At 39.3% G+C, this 23,191-nt stretch overlaps 1 protein-coding gene across 8 annotated transcripts in view; it reads left to right on the top strand.

The window, feature by feature from the left end:
• LOC308500821 (exonuclease V-like) overlaps window positions 1-23,191 on the top strand; it is a 64,803-nt gene that overhangs the window by 16,948 nt on the left and 24,664 nt on the right. For 2 of the 8 annotated variants that reach the window (XR_013993791.1, XR_013993793.1), the window contains exons 1-2: window positions 13,332-13,365; window positions 14,421-14,479. The exons of 4 other annotated variants lie outside the window; for them this stretch is intronic. Coding sequence is in view for 2 of the 4 variants with exons in the window: in XM_081056258.1 (XP_080912384.1) it covers window positions 123-218; window positions 4,423-5,324 (998 nt within the window). In the remaining 2 variants the exon portion in view is untranslated. Of the gene's footprint in view, window positions 1-122; window positions 219-4,422; window positions 6,124-13,331; window positions 13,366-14,420; window positions 14,480-23,191 lie in introns of those variants that run through there. 2 more of the 8 variants (XM_081056258.1, XM_081056259.1) reach the window with 2 other exon arrangements.

Genomic DNA, 23,191 nt, shown 5'->3' with positions numbered 1-23,191 from the left:
AGTAAGTCTGGCGCTAATTTTAATGACCAAGGATTTTTACTCTTTTGGGGGTCAGATAGTCTGCGTGTGCTCCTACCGTGCTTAGCACCTTGTTCCCAGTCTGTGTTGTTTCCCATGAACAGGGGGTCCAGTTACCAAAACAGAAGTGATCTTCAAGGGGCAGCAAGGACAAGAGCCACATGTGGTGGAGGGAGAGAATCCACATTGGAGCCATACAGGTGAGAGAGGAAGCAGAGAGAGGGGAGTCCTTGGAGTGGAGATGCCAGTTGGGCAGTGAGGGACAGGCACCTTTGAAATACTTTCCAGGAAGCATCTCTTAAAAGCCACACGCCTTTGGAAGTGACTGGGTCCACTTGACATGTCCCCAAATGACACCTTGACTTTCACTCTTCCCACATAGCTGCTCATTGCTCCTCTCTTGTATGAAGGAATGTCCCTCTCCTCTCTACTCTGGCTCCTGGCAAGGCCTGCTTCTAGGTCCTTGCTTTGTTCTCTTCATTCCTAAAATCCTCATTTCCCTTCCCTCCCCACGTGTTCTCACATCTTTTCCATACATTAGTTCTTAGAGTGCAGTCAGATTGTGGATTTGAAGTCTCACTTCCCAATCACTGTCTAACCTAATTACTTTGTAGCACAACTTTATTTATAAAATAGGGATAATATTTATCCTTACCCCAGGTTTTTTTTTGTAAAGATAATATGAGGTAATACATACAAAATCTTTTAAATAGTTGGCAGATAGTAAGTGTTCAGCGTATGTCAGTTGTTTTTATATCAAAACTCTCAGTTACATTATGCTCTAAGTATTTTCCTTTTTAAATAACTCATTCCTTTTCTTGCATCATATATCCCACCTGTGTACCCCACCTTGTTCATCCTGAGTCTCAGTGCCGACTTGGAGTATCTACCTTCCAGAGCATCTTTCTGCTCCACGTGGTAATCCTGATTATCTAGTGGAAATTCTCCTCCAGCTTTGAGTTGGTTCCTTGCTAAGACGCCCTCACCCTTTCTTACTGCTTATTCACCTTTTGCTTTTTGCCTTCTCTGCCATCTTCTGGACTTTTCTCCACAGTGACTCCCTCAGAAAGTTCATCACTCTGAAGACCAAAGTCATTTATGATGGCTTTATGCCATCTTCAGCATCTTTGCCAACTCTCCATCCCCCTAATTTTACCCCACCTGGCCTTATTTTCTCTGTTGTTTATTTCATAGTAGCCAATGTTCTGCAACCTTCACCATTATCTTTATAGCACAGTAAAGGATAATGAGTGGCCTGATGCTTTGCAGTCTCAAAATTACTGTGGTAACCATTTGTTTTTTTTCTCTCAAGAGTTTCTCCTTAAGTACTATTGTAACTTATTGCCTATGATTTCAACTATTAGCTTATCAAAGTCTGATTCAGAATAAAATTTTCCCTTTCCACAGAGCCCACAAAAGAAACATGTTTCATATAATTAAGACACCAGTTAAGTGTACTTTAGATTTCTTGTGACTCCAACTTCTAACGACAGAAACCGAATGAATTTTAACTCCTGATATGGTGTCTAGGCTGTTTACATTCCTATATTGCCAAATCTTTTCCATTTTCTGGTTTGTCTTAGATGTTCTCGCACGATTATTCAAACTATTTCATTTTTCTTATTCTCCTGACAAAAAAACATGAATTATTCCTTTATAACCTGTTTTGTTATATTTAAATGGCCTTTGCAGCCCTCTGTAATGTGATCCCATTTGGTTCATCCAGAATTGTCCATTTTTTCCCTATTCCATGGCGCTTGGATTCTTTAGCATCTTCTGTACACAGTTTTCTTCTCTGCATCAGTTCTTTTGATTCTGGTGGGCTCCACCTAACTAAAACCAGCATGCTAGTAAATCCGAATTCAGTTTTCTCCTCTTTCATGGTAACTCCAGCCTAGATTAATCTCTACCTTCTTTGAACTCCCATCCCAGTTGTAGTATAGCTCTATCATAAAAACTTGACAAATACTTAGTTCTGTTTTTTTTTAACCCTATGGCTTTTGAGGCATGTTTTCTCATGATAATACCCTGAAGAGAAAGGCCTATATTATTTTTTCCTTTACATTATTGGTGAGCACGAAAACGGCATTCAGTGAACATTTCATTAATTCATTGTCGTAAAGTCAAGCATTGTGGGGATGTTTCTTATTCTTTACTCAACAAGGCTTTTTGCTGTTTCCTGAGAAGGAGTCAGAGAAAGCAAGACAACCCATTACCCTTTTCCAGGTGTGTAAATCATAGTTGAAAAGGCAAAACATAGCCATACAATATTTTAAGAGTTGACGAGTGTGGAATGTTTGTTCAGTGCATAATAACATTGCGGTTTTGTGCTAGTTAATTGTCAAAATGCATGGCTTAGGCAGCTGTGGTGACTATCTTGGAAATTCAGGGAAAATGGAGCTTAAAGTTTAAAGCACGTAAGCATTAGAAGAGTAATTTTTGAGTTCATGGAACAATGGCTCCTCCCTAAAGATAGCTAAGTCATAAATGGGATGAGAGAGGATGAGGGAGGGCAGGTGACAGTGGGGAAGGAGCATGAGCAAAAGATTGCAGTTATTTAGAGTCTAGAATCCTTCGAACAGAAGGCATTTGTTGAGAACTAGAGGGAATGCATGCTTGGATCCATGAGGGAATTCATTATATTGCGTCGTTTGTTCACCAGGCTTATTACCCTGGATTCTTCAGTTAGTTATTGTTGGTTGAGGTTACACACAGGATGCTGCTTCCCATTGGTTGGAGTAGAGAGAAAAGCACACAAACACCCATTCCTACCCACCAATACCTGCTCTATAAAGAAATGTGTATTGTCTCTAGCCCACTTCTCAGTCTAGCTCCTAAGAGAAAGATAAGGTATAGAGCAAGAGGCTATGGGCTTTTGCTAACACGCCACATGGAAGGAAACTCAAGGGAATTATAACCACCTCTTCCTACTTTTTTCTTTTTTTAAATGGAGCAATGTATTTGGCATTTATAGTTTTTTTTTTTATTAATTAATTTATTTATTAGTTTCAGGTGTACAAAACAAGGTAATACTTAGACGTTCATCATTTATATCCCTCATACTGTGAACCCCCCTCCCCCCATCCACTATCCCTCCGATCTCACACTGAACCATCACATTATATATATAAAATTATAGTTGGCATTCATTAATGTTTAGCTTCTGATGTACAATGCCATGATCAGGTATCCACAGTATCCCTGAGGTGGTCTCCCAAATAGGACGCATGTCCATCGGATACCCAACAAAATCTTTACAACATTATAGAATACCTTCCCCAAATTAATTTTCAAAAGAAAAACCCTGAGGCCATCTTGTGGTTACCAGCTGCTTCCAAATCCCTTCACCTTTCCCCTTATCCCCAACCCCCTCCCACACACCCATCTAACCACTCTCGGTTTTTTCTCTGCGTCCCCAAAACTGACTCTGATTAGTTCATTCACATAGTCTTTTCTTTAGATTCCATATATAAGTGAGATCATATGGTACTTGTCTTTCTCTTTCTGACTTATTTCACTTAATGGCATTTATAGTTTTGAGCACAGATGTGAAAAACTGACTTCAGGAGCAAGACAGCTTTCTGGGAATTAGTTTCTTAGACAGATTGAAAGAGGATATAAAAACAGTACTTGTCAAATACAAACAGGACAAATAGTTGTCATATTTGTCCTATAGAAACCCAGCTAGAATAAAAATGATAGTAAGCAGACAGCATCTGGCTGGACTAAGGATTTAACCCTTGAATGACCTGCTGGACATTTGTGTTCCTGGGGTACAAGAAAGTATATGTAAGAATGAATCCCTGCTGTAGTAGAATTGAAACCCTGTCTACAGATATGTCTCAGCTGTGGTTTGGGTGGAGTTAAAAGACTGGAGATACAAGAAAGTTCCCGAAGGAAACTGACATTGTGTTAGGTGATTAAGAGGAGAAAGATCGATGAATGAGGGAAATAGGGAGCTATCCTCACAAGGTAATCTAGAAATTAGGTAACGAGGACTCTCATTCTGATCTGCCTTCTTCATCTAGTTTTTCCTCGGATATTTTTCCTTAACCCTGTGTCTCGTTTCGCTAGTTACCCTGTCTATTAATCTCCATAATGTACTCATTTTATGAACTAACCTCACACATTTGATGAGCAATCTTTGACTTCCTTTGTACCCAAATCACTGTACCTTGTGCCAATATTACTGTCTTTCCATAAGTTAAAACTAAGCCATCTATTCTCATTATTGTCATTTTATCTGCTCCCATTTCCTCTTTTAGTTTTATTCTTAAAGCTCAGGAGCAAGGAAAATATAGTATTTGTTTCAAAATGAGACTAGATTTGAAGTCATGTAAGTTTATCTCTTTAACTGTTGATGGAAAAAATTAACTAGGAATGTTTTATTGTACTCCTTTTTAGAAGCTGAGTGCCCACTTGATGAAACAGAGAAGCACCAGGAAAGCAAAGACAATTTTTTTAATTCAGTTTTGTTCATGTTCAATAAAATTCTGACTGTGGAGAGACTCCATGGTTATAATATAAGCACAAGTCTTAATCCTACAAGAAAAATATCATATAAATGCAAATCATATGAGAAGAGTTTGCAACCTACTTTAGACTTACTTAATTATAACAGATGTTATACTAAAGAAAACCTTTATGAATGCAAGCAATGTGGGAAAGCCTTCCAAAAGAAATTTCATTTTATTAGACATGAAAAAAATCATATAAGAAAAAAACCCTTTGAATGCAATGACTGTGTGAAAGCCTATAGCAGTAAGGCACACTTTGCAACTCATCAGAAAATTCATAATGGAGAGAGACCCTTTGTGTGCAATGATTGTGGGAAAGCTTTTATGTATAAAGCACATCTTGTGGTCCACCAGCGACTTCACACCGGAGAGAAACCTTATGAATGCAGTCAGTGCGGGAAATCATTCACTTGGCATTCCTCCTTTAATCAACATATGAAATCTCATACACTGGAGAACTCTTTTGAATGTAAGGAATGTGGGAAAACCTTCAAGTATAATTCATCCCTTTCTAAACATTCTAGATTTCATACCGGAGAGAAACCCTACCGATGTATCATATGTGGCAAAGCTTTTGGCAACACATCTGTGCTTGTTGCCCATCAAAGAATTCACACAGGAGAGAAACCTTACGCATGTATTAAATGTGGCAAAGCCTTCATTAAAAAGTCTCATCTCCTTAGACATCAGATAACTCATACAGGAGAAAAGCCCTATGAATGTAACAAATGTAGGAAAGCATTTTCGCAGAAGTCACATCTTATTGTACATCAGAAAATTCATACATAATACTTTATGAATATGAGAAAGCCTTAGATATTAAATAAATCTTACTAAGCAGAGAATTCACGATGAGGTGAAATCCACAAATTTGAATGAATTTGGAAGAGTGGATTCCCATAAAAAGGTAATGCCAATCATGTTTTGGAAGCAATAATAAAGTTTCTATAGAAAAGATCACAGAAAACTTGAATTATAAATAATAGAGGATAGAGCTTGGAAAGTAAGCATAAATTAAACAGGGAATAAGTGAAAACCACATTTATCATCCCTGATTTTTTATTTTTATAACAAGTTATACAATTATGCAAGTGTGAGCATAAAATGTTTATACATTACATTAAATTATATATATTAAATTTTTGCAGTAAAATCACCATTTTTTTCTTCTAACAATAACATGCAAGTGAAAAAAAGGGTTTAATAAGTAATATGAACTGCAGTAATATTTTCATCTGTTTGCTGGCACTTTTAAAGGGCATGACAGTGTTACTGAATCTCAGAGTCTCCTCTTTAATTATAAAATTTGTTATAAAGATATTTTCCTATGTATGTAAACACCAAGACAAAAAAATTAACAAGATGCCTATTGAGAGGGCAACAGCAATTGTATTCTGTATTACAAGTATTCAGTTGAAAAGAAGTATTTAAATAAATATGTAAATAAAACATTTGCGTTCAAATATCCCTGTTCTTTTTCATTGGTGCATCTACATAAGATGTAAGCCCAGTTCAAGTAGTGTTTAACTAAGATATCATCTGTATGTAATTTTAATAAATTAGGGTGTCATGATACCTTGCAACTTCCGAGGAGCTAGTTTTGGTGGTTTTTGTGTAAGATTTTTGTATTTTTTTGTAAGAAGTTGATACAGGTTTAGCTCCTAGGGGTGCCTGGAATATTCTATATAACAGCATAGGCAGCTTTAATTAAGTTGAAAAGAGCAAGTTTTTCTGCTTAGCAGCTTTGCTTTGGAATGTGAATTTTGTTAAGTCCCACTATCCCTTAAAGGATGAAGTATCCATTATTTAAGCTAAAGTTTTTACTGCTGTCCACAATATCCATTGATAATGTCAGAAAACCTTTATGCCTTTTCTTGGGTGGTGCTAAAACAGCTTGAAACTAAATTCAGAAATCAAGCCTCTTTCAATTTTAAGCTCAGTTACAACTATGTTGCATTGTTTCTTTTATTAGCCATTCTTTGAAGAGTAATGTGGAGTAATGATCCTAAATGAATGGTAGTGCTTTTTTGAAAAAGCATACTTAGAACCTAAGGATCTAAATTAAATCTTTGTCCCGTCCTGCACAACAAGGGCAGTGAGGATGCGAGAAGGGGCGGTTTGGGTTAAGTTTTTAAGCGAGAAACAAACAGGGACTTAATGCAGTTAAATCTCTCTGAAGGCCAGGGGTCTTTCAGTCTCAGAGGACTGGAGCCCAGAATAAAGCTGGCTGGAGGTTTTTATTGATAGGTCTACAACTACAAGAAAGCAACATTGTTTCTTACAAGGTCTGTGAGGCTAGACTTCATAACAGAAAATGTTTATTCCAATCACCCTTTGTCTGAAGCACAAGGTCCCAGGATGTTTTGTACCTAAAGTATGTACCTTTTCAGGATCAAGTCTTTCACATTGTAACAACTCTGTTGAGAGAAGTGGAAACAGGTGCAAGGGGAAAGCCAGAGCCGGCAACAGACTTTCCCAAGCAGGGGGAAGGAGAGGCAAGGCCCCTTCCCATACCTGTCTGAGGCAGCTCATTTGGGGTCCCCACTCAGTTCCACCTGGCTTAGGTTGTATCTCCCGTCCCGTCTTTGGCTGCAAACCATCTTTTGGGGACCAGACAGAGAGACATAAGGTGTAAACACAAGGATGGAACAGAGTCCCAGAAAGGCACAACCTCACAAACTCTTCTTTCGTTAAGGAAAGACATGAAGGGACAGTTGGCTAGGCTGTTGTGCAACTACAAATCCTTACTGATAAATATCTTTGACCAAAGTTTAGTCAGGCTCTTGAAACTTCTCCTAGGCCCGTCTGTACACTTCTTTGTAAAATTCAGTTGTAGCAAGAACCCTAAGTTAGTTTAACCAAAATGCCCCACCCTTGATATCTGATCAGTGCCTTTTCCATCCTTCGGATGATGTCTGACCACCCTGCCCTGTCTTCAGCAAGAATCCTCCCCCTTACCCCTGGTGTTTTACTAATTTTCCACCCCCACCCTTCTCCTTGGCTGTAAATTCCCACTAGTCCATTCTGTATTCGGAGTTGAGCTCAATCTTTCCTCCCCTACTGAAATCCCTTTGCCGTGGTCCCTACTGGGACACATAGTATTATACCCAGTCTTATATTAAAATAAGACCAGGTCTTATATTAATTTTTGCTCCAAAAGACTCATTAGAGCTGATGGTCTGGCTAGGTCTCATTTTCGGGAAACGCCGTAGTCCTGAATAAGGTCTGCCTTGCCACCTTTAACAAGTGTCATTGAATATCTTTTTCTTTAACACTTTCCAAGTTATTTAGGAGGTTACATGCTAGTTTCACTTTTGCAGTCATTCCAGAAGTTTCTGTTGAGCTGAAAAAAGGAAAGTCCCGTGATTATAAATACCTAAAGAATATCCTATGTGATTGGCAAACTGATTCTGAAGACAATTCCAAAAGGGAACTTTGCAAGACAATTCTGAATTGTTTTCAGAATCAGTTTGTTAGCCACAGTTATAATGCAATTCTTAGGTCTAGAGCTCACATTTGAGAGGGGAAAACTGGGACACACTGTTGTACATACTATGCAAATGCATAGATCAGCAGCAACATTCTGAGACTGTGAGGTGTGAAGAAAATCGTGGCTACTAATGATCAAGTATGCAAATTATTTTTAAGTAAAATCCAGTTCTTTTCATAAAACATCACATACATTTTAATTGAATAAAATAGGGTTACAAGAACTAGATATTTACACATAATTGGAAGACCCTTATCTTTGCAAAGACCCTGTGTTGTTAATTATTGTTATGATCACAAGTTATTGTAGTATTTTATATTCTTGAACATATTTTTTAAAAATGTATTCCTAAATTTATCTTTTTAAATTGAGATATAATTGTCATACATTAGTTTCAGATGTGAGTCAATATTTGTATGTATTGTGAAATGTTGACCACAATAAATCTATTATAGTTAACACCCATTACCACACAGCTACAAAGTTTTTTGCTTTTGATGAGAACTTTCAAAATTATTCTCTTAGTAACTTTCAGATATACAATACAGTATTATGAACTATAGTCACCATGCTGTACATTACATCCCTATTACTTACTTTTATAACTGGAAGTTTGTACCTTTTGACCCCCTTCACCCATTTTGCACACGCTGTATCCCTGCCTCTGGCAACTACTAATCTATTCTCTGTCTATGAATTCATATTTTTAAAAATTCCATGAGGTCATATGGCATTTGTCTTTATCTGATTTATTTCACTGAGCATAATGCCTTCAAGGTTCACCCATGATGTCACAAATGGCAAGATTTCCTTCTTTTTTATGGCTGAATAATATGTTGTATATACTGGGAGTGCCAAAAAATGTATACACATTTTAAGAAAGGAAAAAACTATTAAAATTGTAATACTCAGTATATACCAACAACAAAAGATGAATACAAGTAACATTTGACTTCTGCAAGAGGTGCTCAAAGTGGTTACCATCAGCATCCAGACACTTCTAATTACAGTGAACTACTGCTTGAGCAGCATTGACCAAAGTGTCCACTTGTATACATTTTTTGGCACCCCTGGTGTGTGTGTGTATGTGTAAGTATATGTATATATGTGAGATATATATATACACATACACACCCACACATATATATGTGTGAGATACACACACACACACACACACACACACACCCTCACCACTATTTCTTTATCCCCTCATTCATTGATGGACACTTAGGTCATTCCATGTCTTAGCTATTGTAAATAATGCTACAAGTAAATTTTAAAATAATGATTTATATTTTCAAATAATATGTTTAATATGTTCTCTTTCAACCTCAAGACACGTTTGTGGACAAAGTACTTCTATATTTAAAGCTATAGGTATGACCATTAATCTGAAAAAAGGACAATAAAAAATAATTTCCCCACATTTCCAGACTTCTTTAACTCCTAATATTGTAGTATTGGACACATATATTACTATGTGGGGAGCTTTCATTCTTTTCCTGTATAACCTCAACCTCAGAACATGATTTTGGCAAGAATCCCAAAATGTTAATTAGCACTCAGCTCAAACATGACCTTAGATTCCCCAGAAGCCTATTTTTCTTTATTTGAAGTCTGAGCCTTTGTCTAGTTGTCAAAACACTCGGAAATAGCCATGCGTAATATAAACAGAATATCCTTTTTCATACCCACCTTCCCTCTAGAATGTTACACCTTGAGATATTTTTACTTCCCCCTTTTAACAGGAACACTCAAATATGTTACCTTTCTTTGTACTGTTTATAATAAGACATTAGGTTGATTTTTTCTAGTATGAAGATAGGTATATATTTTTTTGTTTTTATTTTTCAATTATAGTGGACATACAATATTATTTTAGTTTCAGCTAAGATACTTTATTTTTATGCTTATATAATGCATGCTTATTATATGTATATGTACATATATACACACACACCTACATACATAAAACCAAAAATAGCTGATGAAGAAAATATCACCTGAAATCTCATTTTCCTGAGAAAAACATCATTAACATCAAACATCCAAGAAGAGTAGAATACAAAAAATACTGATGAACAAATAAATTGTAAACATGTTGGTAAATCTGACTTTACGTTGGGTGTGATTTAAATGATGATTTGGAAGAGAGCTCGAAGGTGAAATGAATGTTCTAGATAGTAAGATTGGAAAAGTGGGAAGAATCAGCGTTAAAGTGTTATAAAGTCCTTGTTCTAGAAACGGATAAAAATATTAACTTTATACCTTGTTAAATGTGCATGTTAAAAATTGAGGGCTAACTATTAAAAAAAATAGACTACATCACAAATCACTACAGAGAATAAAGGAAATAATGAGAACTATAAATCCAATAGAAAACAGGAAAAGAAAACTGAAGCAACAAAGAAAAGGCATGGTAAATAGAAAGCAAAAGTGAAACTGCAGAATTTGTCAAAGTATATCACTAATCACAATAAATGCAAATGGATTAAATCATCTTCCTGAGGAATAATGATGTTCTGTGTTATATTTAGGGGTTTTTTTTTTTCAATCTGTCAGAAGCACTTTATAATTTGCATTGCAAAAGGTAGATAGATAATCAGGTGCTCTCCCCAACCCCAAATCAAAAGAGCTGGTAGCTTTTTGGGGAAAGGAAGGAAGAAAGAAGGTAAATTGGTGATATTACTAAATTATTTCATGAACTAATACTATCTCTTATGAAAAATGTTTTCTTGAAATAATTTTTTTAAGTCTAGGAGTTAATTATAGCTAGTAAGGCAGTAAACATGTTTAATTAGAATGAGATTGCTTTCTGTGGGGCAGAGAAAGAATTTATTTAGTCTGATCTGAGCAAGGTCTTTCACAGCACAGCAGCAGTACAACATATCTTTAAGGTCAAAGTGACTGTTTCTCTTGTATCAAGGTTCTCTGTCTTCATTATATTTGAACCAAGAGGGAGGAGATTCTTTTTATTCTTCTTCTTTTCGTCTTAACAAAAGAGAGACCTAAAAATCCATATTTTTCCAAAGTAGAGACTATCAGATTTAAAAAGAAAACAAAACCAGAAACAAGTTGCATACAAGAACACTGAAGCAAAATTATACAGAAAGGATGAAAAATAATAACAAGATCCACTAAGCAAATAATAGAAAGCTGATGCATTAATATTAATTGCTATAAATCGGGTTGGCAAACTTTTTCTGTAAAGGACCAGATATTAAATATTTTAGGTTCTATGGAAAATTGTCTCTGTTATGACTACTCTGCTTCAGTAGCATGAAAGCAGCCATAGACATGTAAATGAATGAGTGTGGTTATAGTCTAATAAAACTATTTATAAAACAGCCAGCAAACCAGATTTGGCCCTTTGGTGTAGACTGCTGACCCCCTGTTCTGATTATATATTGATTATATAGCAGTGAGTAAAAAAGGCAAGGTACCAGTGCTCCAAGAATTCAAAAACCAATAATCAAACATACAATACTCTCAGATATTGATAACTAAAATATTTTTTTAAAACCTGTGAGGAGATTGAATGTGACAGGAAACTAAGGTGGAGGGGCCAAGGAAGACCTCTAAAAGGAGACTTTTAAACAGACCTGAGTGAAGTGAAGGAGGGAGCCTCGCAAAGATCGTGCAAGGGTCCTGAGGCAAGAGTGAGTCTGGCCCATTGAGAATCGGTAAGAAGTCCAGTCTGGCTGGAGCAGAGAAGTGGAGATGAGTTTTGTGCATTAGACAGGTACCAGGTTATGTGAGTTCATTCCAAATGTGGTGAGAAGGCGTTGAGGATTTTGAGAAGAGTAGAATAGTCTTGATTTACTTTTGAAAAGTTCTCTCTGGCTATGTGTGGGGGGCAACAGGTAGTAGGGGTGGCAAGAGGGCAAATAGGGAGACCAGTGAAGAGGCAATTGCCTCAGAATGCAGACAACAGATGATGTTGGTGTTCTGGACTAGGTGGTTGGGAAAAGAGATGCTCCTTCCTCTGGGGTAGAATGCATTAACGAGAGCAACCTTATCACCAATGTGCCGAAGATGACAGCCACAGTCTGGACATAGCTTCACGGGATCCTCTGGCTCAAGAGACTCCTTTAAGATTGCAATCAGGATGTTGGCTGGGGCTACAGTCATCTTAAAGCTCAACAGAGGGAAGGACATACTTCCAAGCTCACTTATGTGGTGATTGGCAGGCCTCAGGAGATCCACTTCCAAACTTACTCAAGCGGTGTTGGCAGGCTCCAGGTCCTACCTGGCGGGAGACAAAAGTTCTTCGCCACACAGACCTCTCCAAGTACTACACGGAACACCCACAACAAAGCAGCTGGCTGCTCTTAGAGTAAGGACGTAAAGGGAGGTAATGAGGGCAAGCAAACCCTTCCAGGACCTATTAAAAAGTGACCAAAACGACTTCTCTCCCCTTACGCTTCTCCCCAGACCTGCTCTACGCACCCCCATAACTTCATATAACTACTAAAAGGTTGGAGAGCCGGGATGGGAATCAGCAGTCAGGAATCAGCCTTGGGAGAGAATCCCTGGAGTTCTCTTTAAAACTCAAATGAGAATGGTTCCAAGAGATTCCCCCACGGAGACGGGTTCTTCTTGCCCTTCCAAGGCAAGAAGGGCCTTGGAAGCCTGTGCAGAAACAGTAAAGCAGACAAAGGAGAGGCCCAGTAGACACCCTATTAAGTACGCTAGCTGGGGGCGGGGACGGACCCAGAGGGGTGTAAGAGGTCGCAGTGGGGTGGGGCTCCCCATCGAGATCTGTGCAGGAGGGAGGGCCGCGCACACCTGCCCCTCGCGACCTTGCCATATAACACCTGTCTGCCCGTGGCACCTGTGCTGGTGTCAGTGGTAGCCAGTGTGGTGACATTCCAGAGAGGACCACTGGCCAAATAGGAGACACTCCAGATAGGAGACACCAGTCTCTTTTCCCTCCTGTTAGTCCCCAAATCGCTTAGGAGCCACACTCCGAAGGGCACAGAGTAGGATTAGTCCCAAGGCGGCTCACCCCGGCTCAGCCCACCCCACCCTCCCGGGGCTCCGCGGGGCGGCGCGCGCTTCACGCCAAAAAGGAAAGCCGTCTGCACTCCCATTGTCGGGTCCCAGGAACTAAAATTTAAAAAATGAGTTTTCCAGCCCCTGATAAGGCTGAAAGAGGGAAGTCCACACGCTACAGCGTGAAGGACGGGGCAGCGCCCGGCACCGGGTCAGGGCACTGGGGCAGCGCCGCAGGGTCTTGTGGGAGGTGCCGCAGGGTCTTGTGGGAGGCGCCTCCAGCTCCCAGCGCAGGCGCAGTGGGACCCAGCAGCGGGCTCCGCCCGGCGTGCGAGTGCGGGGCAGGTGAGTCTGGGTACCGCTTCGCAATGCCGGTAGCTGCTCCCTGCAAGCTTGGGGTGCGGAGGGGCACCACGGGTCAGCGGGAAGATGAAGATCAGAGGGCCAGAGAGGGGGTGGGATTGAGCAACTTGAAGCCCCGTACCTGGGGCCCCAGGAGCTACGGTCCCAAGAAAGAGCAGCGCCTGCGATTTGGCGGCGGAGGGTTGAATCCTTCCAACTTCCCCAAAGCAGTCACTGCACCCAGCTTTGCTCACCTCAGACAAGAGCATTAGGAACCTGCCTCCCGAGTGGCTCCAGGATCCTTTTTGCCTTCCGACTGCAGCCTTGGCTCGGCAGCCCTGTGTCCCGCTGCTCCCGGCTGTGAGCGGCCTCGGGTCCCGGCCGCGATCCCGGGATAGCGGCGGCCGGGGTCAGGTGCGGGGCTCCCGGCGCAGCGCAGTGCGCGCCGGCTGCTTCCACGCTTTGGTGCCTCGGGTTTCTCCCGCAAGTGTGGCAGTCCCGGTGTCCAGAGGTCCCCAGTCTGAGTCCCTCCAGGTCTGTACCCAGGGGGATACTTAGCGTAACTTTGAGTCCGGCTGGGTTTCCGACTGTAGGCCTCTTGCTGGGGGTACAAAGACTTGGGGCCCAAAGATGCCAGCCGAGGAAACAGTGTTCCAGAGCCCATAGGAACAAGCCATAAGAATGAAGGCTGTGGCCCCCCACAGGCAGCTGGAACCTATTTTGAGAGGACACACCTGTGACCTGGGGTCTCCCGCTTAAACACCCGTGCCAAGGCTGGAGTCTGGAGGAGGAAGGGGTCCCAGAGCTGCTGGAGCTGCAGAGGTTACTTAGCAAGGCTTGGGTCGGGTGAGCACTTTCAGGGAACAGAGTCCGTGGAGGTTTTGGCTCAGGACAGAGGGAAGAGGACTTACCTGAAATGGTGGGCGATCTGTGGTGTGGAGAAGGCATCACAGGGCAGAGTGGTGAGGGAATGGTTCAGGCAAGGCTGAACAGTTGTCCCAGCTGGCCACGCTGGGGCCGCAAGTCAGGCTTGGCTTCATGGCTCCTTTCTCCTACAGCTTGGCCTTCCTAACACCCTGCCCCCGCCCACGAGGAAGAAGACATGACTGATTCCCAGGTGAGATGCGATTTTCCTGTTTCAGTCTACAATGTATCTACTCTTGAGGAAAACGATAAGTTCCTCTTTCTTCCTTAGGAAAGACGGAAACCAACATTTATGGAACGCTTACTGCATGCTACATACAGTCATCGTTGACTTTTAGCTCACAATTGTGAGAAGTGGATATTCCCATTTTACACATACAGCAGCTGTCTCAGTGAGGCTTAGAGGCTTGTCTGGTTCACCAAGCTATTAAATGTTGGAGCCAGGATTCCTCTCTTGGTCTGTTTTCTCTGCTGTACAAGTGTTGTCAATGGACAAATCTCCTCATCCAGAGATTGATCCTAAATTGTACACAACTAGAGGGCTGGGCCTAATCTGTGAATTGAAAGACTCCTAAGGGAATGCTCCCTTCTTGTCTGGTGCCCTCCATTAAGTTTGCTCTCTTCCTAACGAGTTGCTCGTGCATTTATCCACTTAGTCATGACTGCTCCATGCTCATTGGTATATTCATGTTGAGGACTGCAGTCAGTCCTGTCTGTGCTGAGGAGGGGAAAAATCAGTGTGCACTGGGGTGATCGAGAAAGACTTTAGAAAGAGGTGAGCTTTTATCTCTTAAAGAGAAGATTTGAATGTATGGGGAACTTTTATACCACTTTCAAGTCTTTTTGTTGTTGATAAGTACTTTGTGGCCTAGTGTATAGTCAGTTTTTGCATTGTTTCCTGTGTGCTTGATGTATGTTCTCTAAAGGTAGGTGCCAAGTTCTGTAGGTGTCCATAAGATCTGACTTATTCAAAATTTCTGTATATTTGCTGATGTATTATTGTTTGCTTGACCTGTCAGTAATTGAGAAAATATGTGTGGAATCTCTTTGAGTAATAGATCTAGGCAGACCTTAGAGATACTGCACGTTCTGATCCAGACCACTGCAATAAAACGAGTATCACGATAAAGGGTGTCACATGAAATTGGTTTGCTAGTGCATATAAGTTATGTTTATGTCTAGTCTATTAATTGTGCAATAGCATTATGTTTAAAAATATACATACCTTAATTAAAAAATACTTTATTGCTAAAAAATGCTAACCATCATGTGAGCCTTCAGCGAGTTGTCATCTTTTAGCCAATGGAGGGTCATGCCTCGATGTTGGTGGCTGCTCACTGATCAGGGTTGCTGAAGGTTGGGGTGGCTGGGGCAGTTCTTAAAATGAAACAGCAATGAAATTTGCTGCATCGATTGACTGACTTCCTTTCATAAACAATTTCTCTGTAGTGTGTGATGCATTTTACCCACAGTAGAACTTCTTTCAAAATTGGAGTCAATCCTCACACCCTGCTGCTGCTTTACCAACTAAGTTTATGTAACATACTAAATTCGTTGTTGCCATTTCAACAATCTTCATAGCATCTTCACCATGAGTAGTGATCCCATCTCACTTTCTTTTCTCATCCATAAGAAGCAATTCCTCATCCATTAACATTTTATCATGAGATTGCAGCAATTCCGTCACTTCTGCAGGCTCCACTTCTAATTCTAGTTCTCTTGCTGTTTCCACCACCTCTGCAGTTACTTCCTCCACTGAAGTCTTAAACCCTGCAAAGTCATCCATAATTTAGTGATGGATCAGACATAAGGGATAAGAGAGGAAATCAAGCATGACCCCTGTTTTTCTGACTTGAACATCTGGGTGGTTGAGGTCTGGTTTCCTGATTTAGGGAACTGGGAGATAAGCAGGTTTAGAAAGGGAGATGAAGTCTGAATTGAGTGTGTTGATTTAGATGCCTTTGAGACATCCAAGAGGGTATTTATTTCATTGATTTCCTACTGTAGGTCAGGCAGTCCTTCACACTGGGTATTCATCAAGTAGAGTTAGATGTGGGACTCTAGTTCTAGCTAGAGATCTTGGCTGCCAATGTACATTTGATAGTTGTCAACCTTCAGATGGCATTTGAAGCTATCAGAATAGGTGAGGTCATATAGGGGAATGACAAGAGGACATGGGATCCAACCCAGAGAACCCCAGCATTGATGAGTCGAGTAGAGGAGACTAAGAAAGAGAGATCAGAGAAGTAGACAAAAACCAAGTTACTAGGCTATCCAGACTCTAAGAGGAGAGAGTTTGAGGAAGATTGTGTCGTCAGCAGGGCCAAATAATGCCACGGAGTCGAGCATAAAAAGGAGTAAAAACTTTCTATTGGATTTATCAGCAAGGAAGTCATTACTTATCTTAATGAGGATGAATGTCTAGAATTGGAATTGCTGGATTAAAGGATATGTTTGATAAATACTGCCAAACAGTTCTCCCCAAGAGTTTGTACCAGTTTATATATCTTCCAACAGTGTATGAGGGTACCTGCTTCCTCACACTTGAACTAGTAATGGGTATTATAAGTCTTTGCCCAATGGATAGGGGGAAACAATGTCTCATTATCTGAATGTCCATTTCTTTGATAATTTGTGAGGCAGCATATTTTATCTTTTTAAATTGATTTTTAAGTGCTCTTCATATTATTAGTCTGGGTGAGCCTCTGCATAAGATATTATGTAATTTTTAAAAATTGTTCTTTTAATTACTCTTATGGCTTGGGGCAGAACTCTGAAGTCCCTTTTATTCTGCCTACCTTTCTCAGTGTTGCCAAGTTTACCCTTTGTACCACAAACGGTAGTGTAGATGCTTGCTAACTGAAGAGGAATTACTGTTCATTGGTATTTTAGGAACCTGTTACGTTCAAGGATGTGGCTATGGATTTCACGGAGGAGGAGTGGGGGCAACTGGACCCTGCACAAAGGGCCCTGTACAGAGAGGTGATGCTGGAGATCTATGCCAACCTGGTCTTAGTGGGTGAGGACAACTACTCTTTAGAGAAGTTTTGTTTCCTTGGTCGTTAAAAGCTGTGGGCTCCAAAAGTGTTTAACTAAGCAAGGGCTTGAGATTCAGATATCAGAGTGTCCAAATCACTATTGAAGAAAGAAAAATGTTGCCACCTAAATAAAAAAAACTTTCCCCTCCCCCATTTGTAGTTCTCTTTTGTTTATTCACATAACATAAAATTAACCATTTTAACGTGTACAATTCAGTGGCATTACAACGTTGTGTAATTACCTCCTCTGTCAAGTTCCAAAAATCACCCCAAAAGAAAACCCCGTACCCATTAAGCAGTCACTCCCCATTCCTTCTCCCTGTGATTACTTTTTAATTAGAAAAAATATTAAAAGGATATTATACATAAAGTGAAAAGTATCTCTCCGATTCTTTTCTGTTTATATTCACATATAAAGAGGGAGAAAGTATATAAGCTCACACACACAGGCATACCTTGGAGATATTGCAGTTTAGGTTCCAGACCACAGTAATAAAACAAGTATCATAATAAAGTGAGTTGTTGGTGGAGGGTGTTGCCTTCAGTTTGTAAAAAAGCAATACCTGTGAAGTGCAATAAAGCGCAGTACAATAAGATGAGGTGTTTATTTTGTATCTTTGTATTTATTTTACAAAAATGAGTTCTTCTGCAACATCCTTTCAGTTAATATGTGTTATATATCTTTACATGTCAAAATATTTAGACTCGTTTCAATCCTTTTTTTCATTATTTAGAGCCATTTCAATCTTTTTCATGGCTGTATCATATTCTATGATATATCGATGTAATGAAATTAATTTTTTAATCACTGCTTTATTGATGTATATTTAAGATACCAATTTCTCTAATACAAATAATGCTGAAATTGCTGTGCTTGTATTTTTGGATATTTTTGATTCTGGTATTTCTATAGAAAAAATTTCTAGAAGAAAAATTGGTGGATCAGAAGATTATACATTTACTTTACTGTCAAATTGCCTCCTAGGAAGTTTGAGTCAATTTATATTCTCATGAGAATTCCCATTCTTCACACTCTCACTGCTCCCAATCTTTTGTTTGTTTGCCTATCTAAAAAGTAACAATTACCATCATTTGATTTCCCCCCTTTTCCTTCTAGGCCTGCTTTTCCTCTAGTCTTCTCTTCCTCGCAGTAAAATGGAAACTCCACTCTTCAAGTTGCTTAGGCCGAAAAAACCTTGGAGTCATCCCTGACTCCTTTTCTCTTACCCCCAAATCAATCTATCAGCAAATCTGTCAGTCCTGCTTTCAAATTATATCCAGAGTCTAATCACTCCTCACTACCTCTGCTGTTGTTACCCTGGTCTAATCAACCATCTTCTCTCTCTCATTGAATAGCCTCCTACCTGGTCCTCCTTCCTCCCCTCATCCCAGCCTATTTCCATATGGCAATCACTCTGATTTTTTAACACATTAAATCAGATCAAAACCTTCCCATACCAATGCCCTTCCGTTGGTGAATGGTTAAACTGGGGTACATCCATGCTATGCAGTACTACTCAGCAATAAAAGGGAATAAACAATTTATTCACACAAAAGCTAGGATAGATCTCTGAAGGGAATTGTGCTAAGTGAAAAAAGAGTCATTCTCAAAAGATTACATACTGTATGATTTAATTTAGATAACATTCTTGAAATGACAAAATAAGAGAGATGTAGAACGGATTAGTGGTTGCCAGGGATTAGGGATGGGGGAAGTAGAAAGTGAGATCCGTCTGGCTGTAATAGAATAGCACAAGGGAGCCTTGTAATCAAACAGTTCTGTTTCTTGCCTGTAGTAGTTACACATCTACACATGTATTCATAATAAAATTGCATAGAACTAAGTACACATACACTCACAGATGAGTGCATATAAAATGGGTGAAATTTGAATGAGGTCTATGAATTGTAGACTTCATCATTTTAAATGTAAAAAAGTATATAAAAATTGGATTTGAAAACATATTTTCTGTAGAAATCTTAGAGAATACAGATGATTAATGAAATTCCATTTCACATTTTATTTTTAAATATATTCCTTTAAAAATGGAATATTATTCAGTGCTAAAAAGAAATGGGCTCTCAAGCCATGCAAAGACATGAAAGAAACTTAAATGCATATTACTAAGACACCAATCTGAAAAAGCTGTATATTGTGTGATTCCAAATCTATGACATTCTAGAAAAGGCAAAACTCTGAAGACAATAAAAAGATGAGTTGGTGCCAGGGGTTAGAGGGGAGGGGGGATCAATAGGCAGAACACAGAGGGTTTTTAGGGCACTGGAACTATTTTGTATGATACTAGAATGGTATCAATGGGATACATGTCATTATACATTTGTCAAAATCCATAGAATGTGCAACACCACGAATGAACCCTAATGTAAATCATGGACTTTGGGTGATAATGTGTATAGGTTCACTGATTATAACAAATGTACCACTTTGTCACCAGATGTTGATAGTGGGGGAAGCTTGTGGGATGGGGGATGGGTGGGGGTATAAGGGAACTGTATTTTCTGCTTAGTTTTGCTGTGAACCTCAAATTGCTCTATGAAATAAAGTCTATTAAAAACAACACTGCAGCTAAACCAAAAAAACCAAAGTAAGACATTGGGATTTTAAAAAAAATCAAACTTGCAAACAAGAAAAAAACGTAAGATTTGATGTGTACACTTCCATTATTATTTCTGATACATAATATATACACATATGTAAATATATATTTATACAAAAGGGGTTACAATGCATATTTTTCTAATCTACACTTTACACTTAATATATTGTGACCATCTTTCTAATTTTTTATTTTTTCTGACTCACCAATCTCTTTTAGAAGACCCTTATCCCAAAAGTTAACAGAAGTACATGCATACAAAGTTTTATACATATTTTGGGGGTTTTATCAACTCCCTGAAGCCCATCCATGAGCCCCTTTCCATTTTAATAGCTGCATCGTATTCCATTGTGTGAAAATACCTTGATTTATCCAAAAATTTATTAATTGAATTAAATATTTATAATGGGCACTATTCTAGACACTGGGGATACAGCAGTGAATAAAACAAAGTCCCACTAATATGGTGCTTATATTGGGGGCGCGAGATAATAAACACAAATATACAGAGGGTGCCAAAAAATCTATAAATATTTTTTTAAAATACATTTTATTGGGGAATATTGGGGAACAGTGTGTTTCTCCAGGGCCCATCATCTCCAAGTCAAGTCGTTGTCTTTCAATCTAGTTGTGGAGGGCGCAGCTCAGCTCCAAGTCCAGTCGCTGTGTACAATCTTAGTTGCAGGGGGCGCAGTCCACCATCCCATGCGGGAATTGAACCAGCAACCTTGTTAAGAGCTTGCGCTCTAACTAACTGAGCCATCTGGCCGCCCCTGACATTTTATTTTTTAATTCAACTTTGTTTTTTTTTTAACTTTTTAAATTTATTTTAAGTGTGTTTTTCCAGGACCCATCAATTCCAAGTCAAGTAGTTGTTTCAATCTACTGTGTTTCCCCGAAAATAAGATCTAACCGGAAAATAACACTAGCATGATTTTTCAAGATGACATCCCCTGAATATAAGCCCTCATGCTTCTTTTGGAGCAAACCTTAATATAAGACCCTGTCTTATTTTGGGGGAAACAGGGTAGTTGTGGAGGGCGCAGCTCACACTGGCTCATGTGGGGATCAAACTGGCAACCTTGTTAAGAGCACTGCACTCTAACCAACTGAGCTAACCAGCCGCCTTGTGTATAGACATTTTAAGAAAGGAAAAAAACTTAAAATCGTAACACTCGATATATACCGATAACATTTGACTTCTGCAATTACAAGAGGTGCTCAAAGTGGTTACCATCAGCGTAATTTAATACAGTTTTTGCCTTAAAATGTGTATACATTTTTTGGCACCGTCTGTACATGCATCAGGTGATGAGTGCTCTGAAGCGGGGTAAGGAAAGGTGGGGGCAGTGGAAGGGTGGAGTGTGATGGGGAAGGCCTCTCTGATAAGGTGACTGGGTCGGGAATCTGAAGGCAGTGAGGGAGCAAGCACTGAGGACATGTGGGGGAAGAACGTGCCATAAACAATCCACTATTATTGTGTCTCAGTCCATTTGGGCTACTTTTACAAAATACCACACACTGCACTGGGAGGTTTATAAACAACAGATATTTGTTTCTCTCAGGACTAGAGAGAGGCTGGAAGTCTGAGATAAGGGTGCCATCATGGTCAGGTGAGGGCCTTCTAAAGGGTGACACTCTATTTGTATCCTTACATGGTGAAGTGGCTAGTGAGCTCTGTGGGGCCTCTTTTATAAGGGTACTAAGTCCACTCAGGAGGGCTTCCTTCGCTTTTATGACCTATCACTGCCAAAGCCCCCACCTCCTAATACCATCACCTTGAGCATTAGGTTTTCATCATGAATTTGTGAGGGAGAAACATTCAGACTGTAGCATATTGAATGTATGCCTTTCTAGTTATTTTGCTATGAAACAGTGCTTCAGTCTACATTATTGTACATTTGTCTGATTATTTCAGTAAGACAACGTTCTAGAAGAATTGTTATATAAAAGTGTATGTACATTTTAAGGTTTTAAACACTGTTCCCCACGATGGACGTATCTGTAGGCCAGCCATTGTTCAAAGTACTTCACTGGAATTAATTGATTTATTCACAATAACCCTGTGAGACTGGTGGATATTAACGTCATCCCCATTTTGTAGACAAGGAAACCGAGGCACAGATACCTATTTTTCTATCTATTCCGTAACCTCATTATTTTTTAGTCATTGGTTCATTGTGGCCATTATTCCATATCAGTGTATCCAGATCTACCTTACTCTTTTTTTTTCTTAGTCCTGTCCTTTTTAAAAAGGTGGACTGTATACCATTCTACAGCAGCATGATTCATTTAACTAGTCTCTTCCTGATGGACATTTAGGCTATTTTCAGTTTGGCAATGTTATAATGCTGCAATTAATATTCCTGTTGACATATTTGCTGAGGGTTTTAGAAAGATATATATACACAGTAATTTTAGATTTGACAATTTCTTTGTGATTGTTATATTCTAGTGGATTATTCCTTTTGTCCTATTTAGTGTATTTTGCTTCAAACACTGCTTTGTCCGATATTATGTTGTTCATCTGCTCTCTTTTAGTTCGAATTTACCTAGTATATATCTTTGTGTCTTGACAGCTGAGTATGGCTGGGTTTTTTAAACCTAATCTTGGCATCTCTAAGACTTTAGCCTATTCACATTTTTAGCCATTCACATTTGTGATAATTGACATATTGGTTTGATTGCTGATATTTTATGCATTCTGTTTAATCCCCCTGTTATTATTTGGCGTTCCAAACAAATTCTTGTTTCTTTCCTTTTCCCCCTATTTTTCCATTTTCAGACAATCTTTCCGAGTCCCTGCATGTTTGAAAAGGTGTTTATATTCTCCCCACTTGTGAATACTAGTTTGACAGAGTAGAACCCTTTAGTTTCAAAATAGTAATTGTATCTGTGTTCATAAGCTTCTGATAATGCTGATTTCAATCTAATTCATTTAGTCATTTTATTTTATTTCATTTTAACTGTTTTTCTTTTCCCTCCCTTCTGAACATTTAGAATTTTCTGTTTCTCCTTGGAATTTTGAAATTTTGCTAGGATGTGCTTAGATATGGGTTTTTTCTTTTCTTTTTCTTTTCTTCAGTAATCATGTTTGCCAGTCATTGAGCCTGTTCGTCTCTGAATCCTTCAGCTCAGGGAAGTTTTCTTTTGATATTTGATGAAATTTTTGTTGAGGGAAAGAAGGAACATTATTCATTTCTATTTTTTATGTTTCATGTTGTCCCTTTTTATGAGTTTTTATTTTGA

The sequence above is a fragment of the Rhinolophus hipposideros genome, assembly GCF_964194185.1.
Source record: "Rhinolophus hipposideros genome assembly, chromosome: 8".
NCBI lineage: Eukaryota > Metazoa > Chordata > Mammalia > Chiroptera > Rhinolophidae > Rhinolophus > Rhinolophus hipposideros.
The sequence above is the reverse complement of the archived record's forward strand: the minus strand, read 5'-3'. Positions and strand labels throughout refer to the sequence as shown.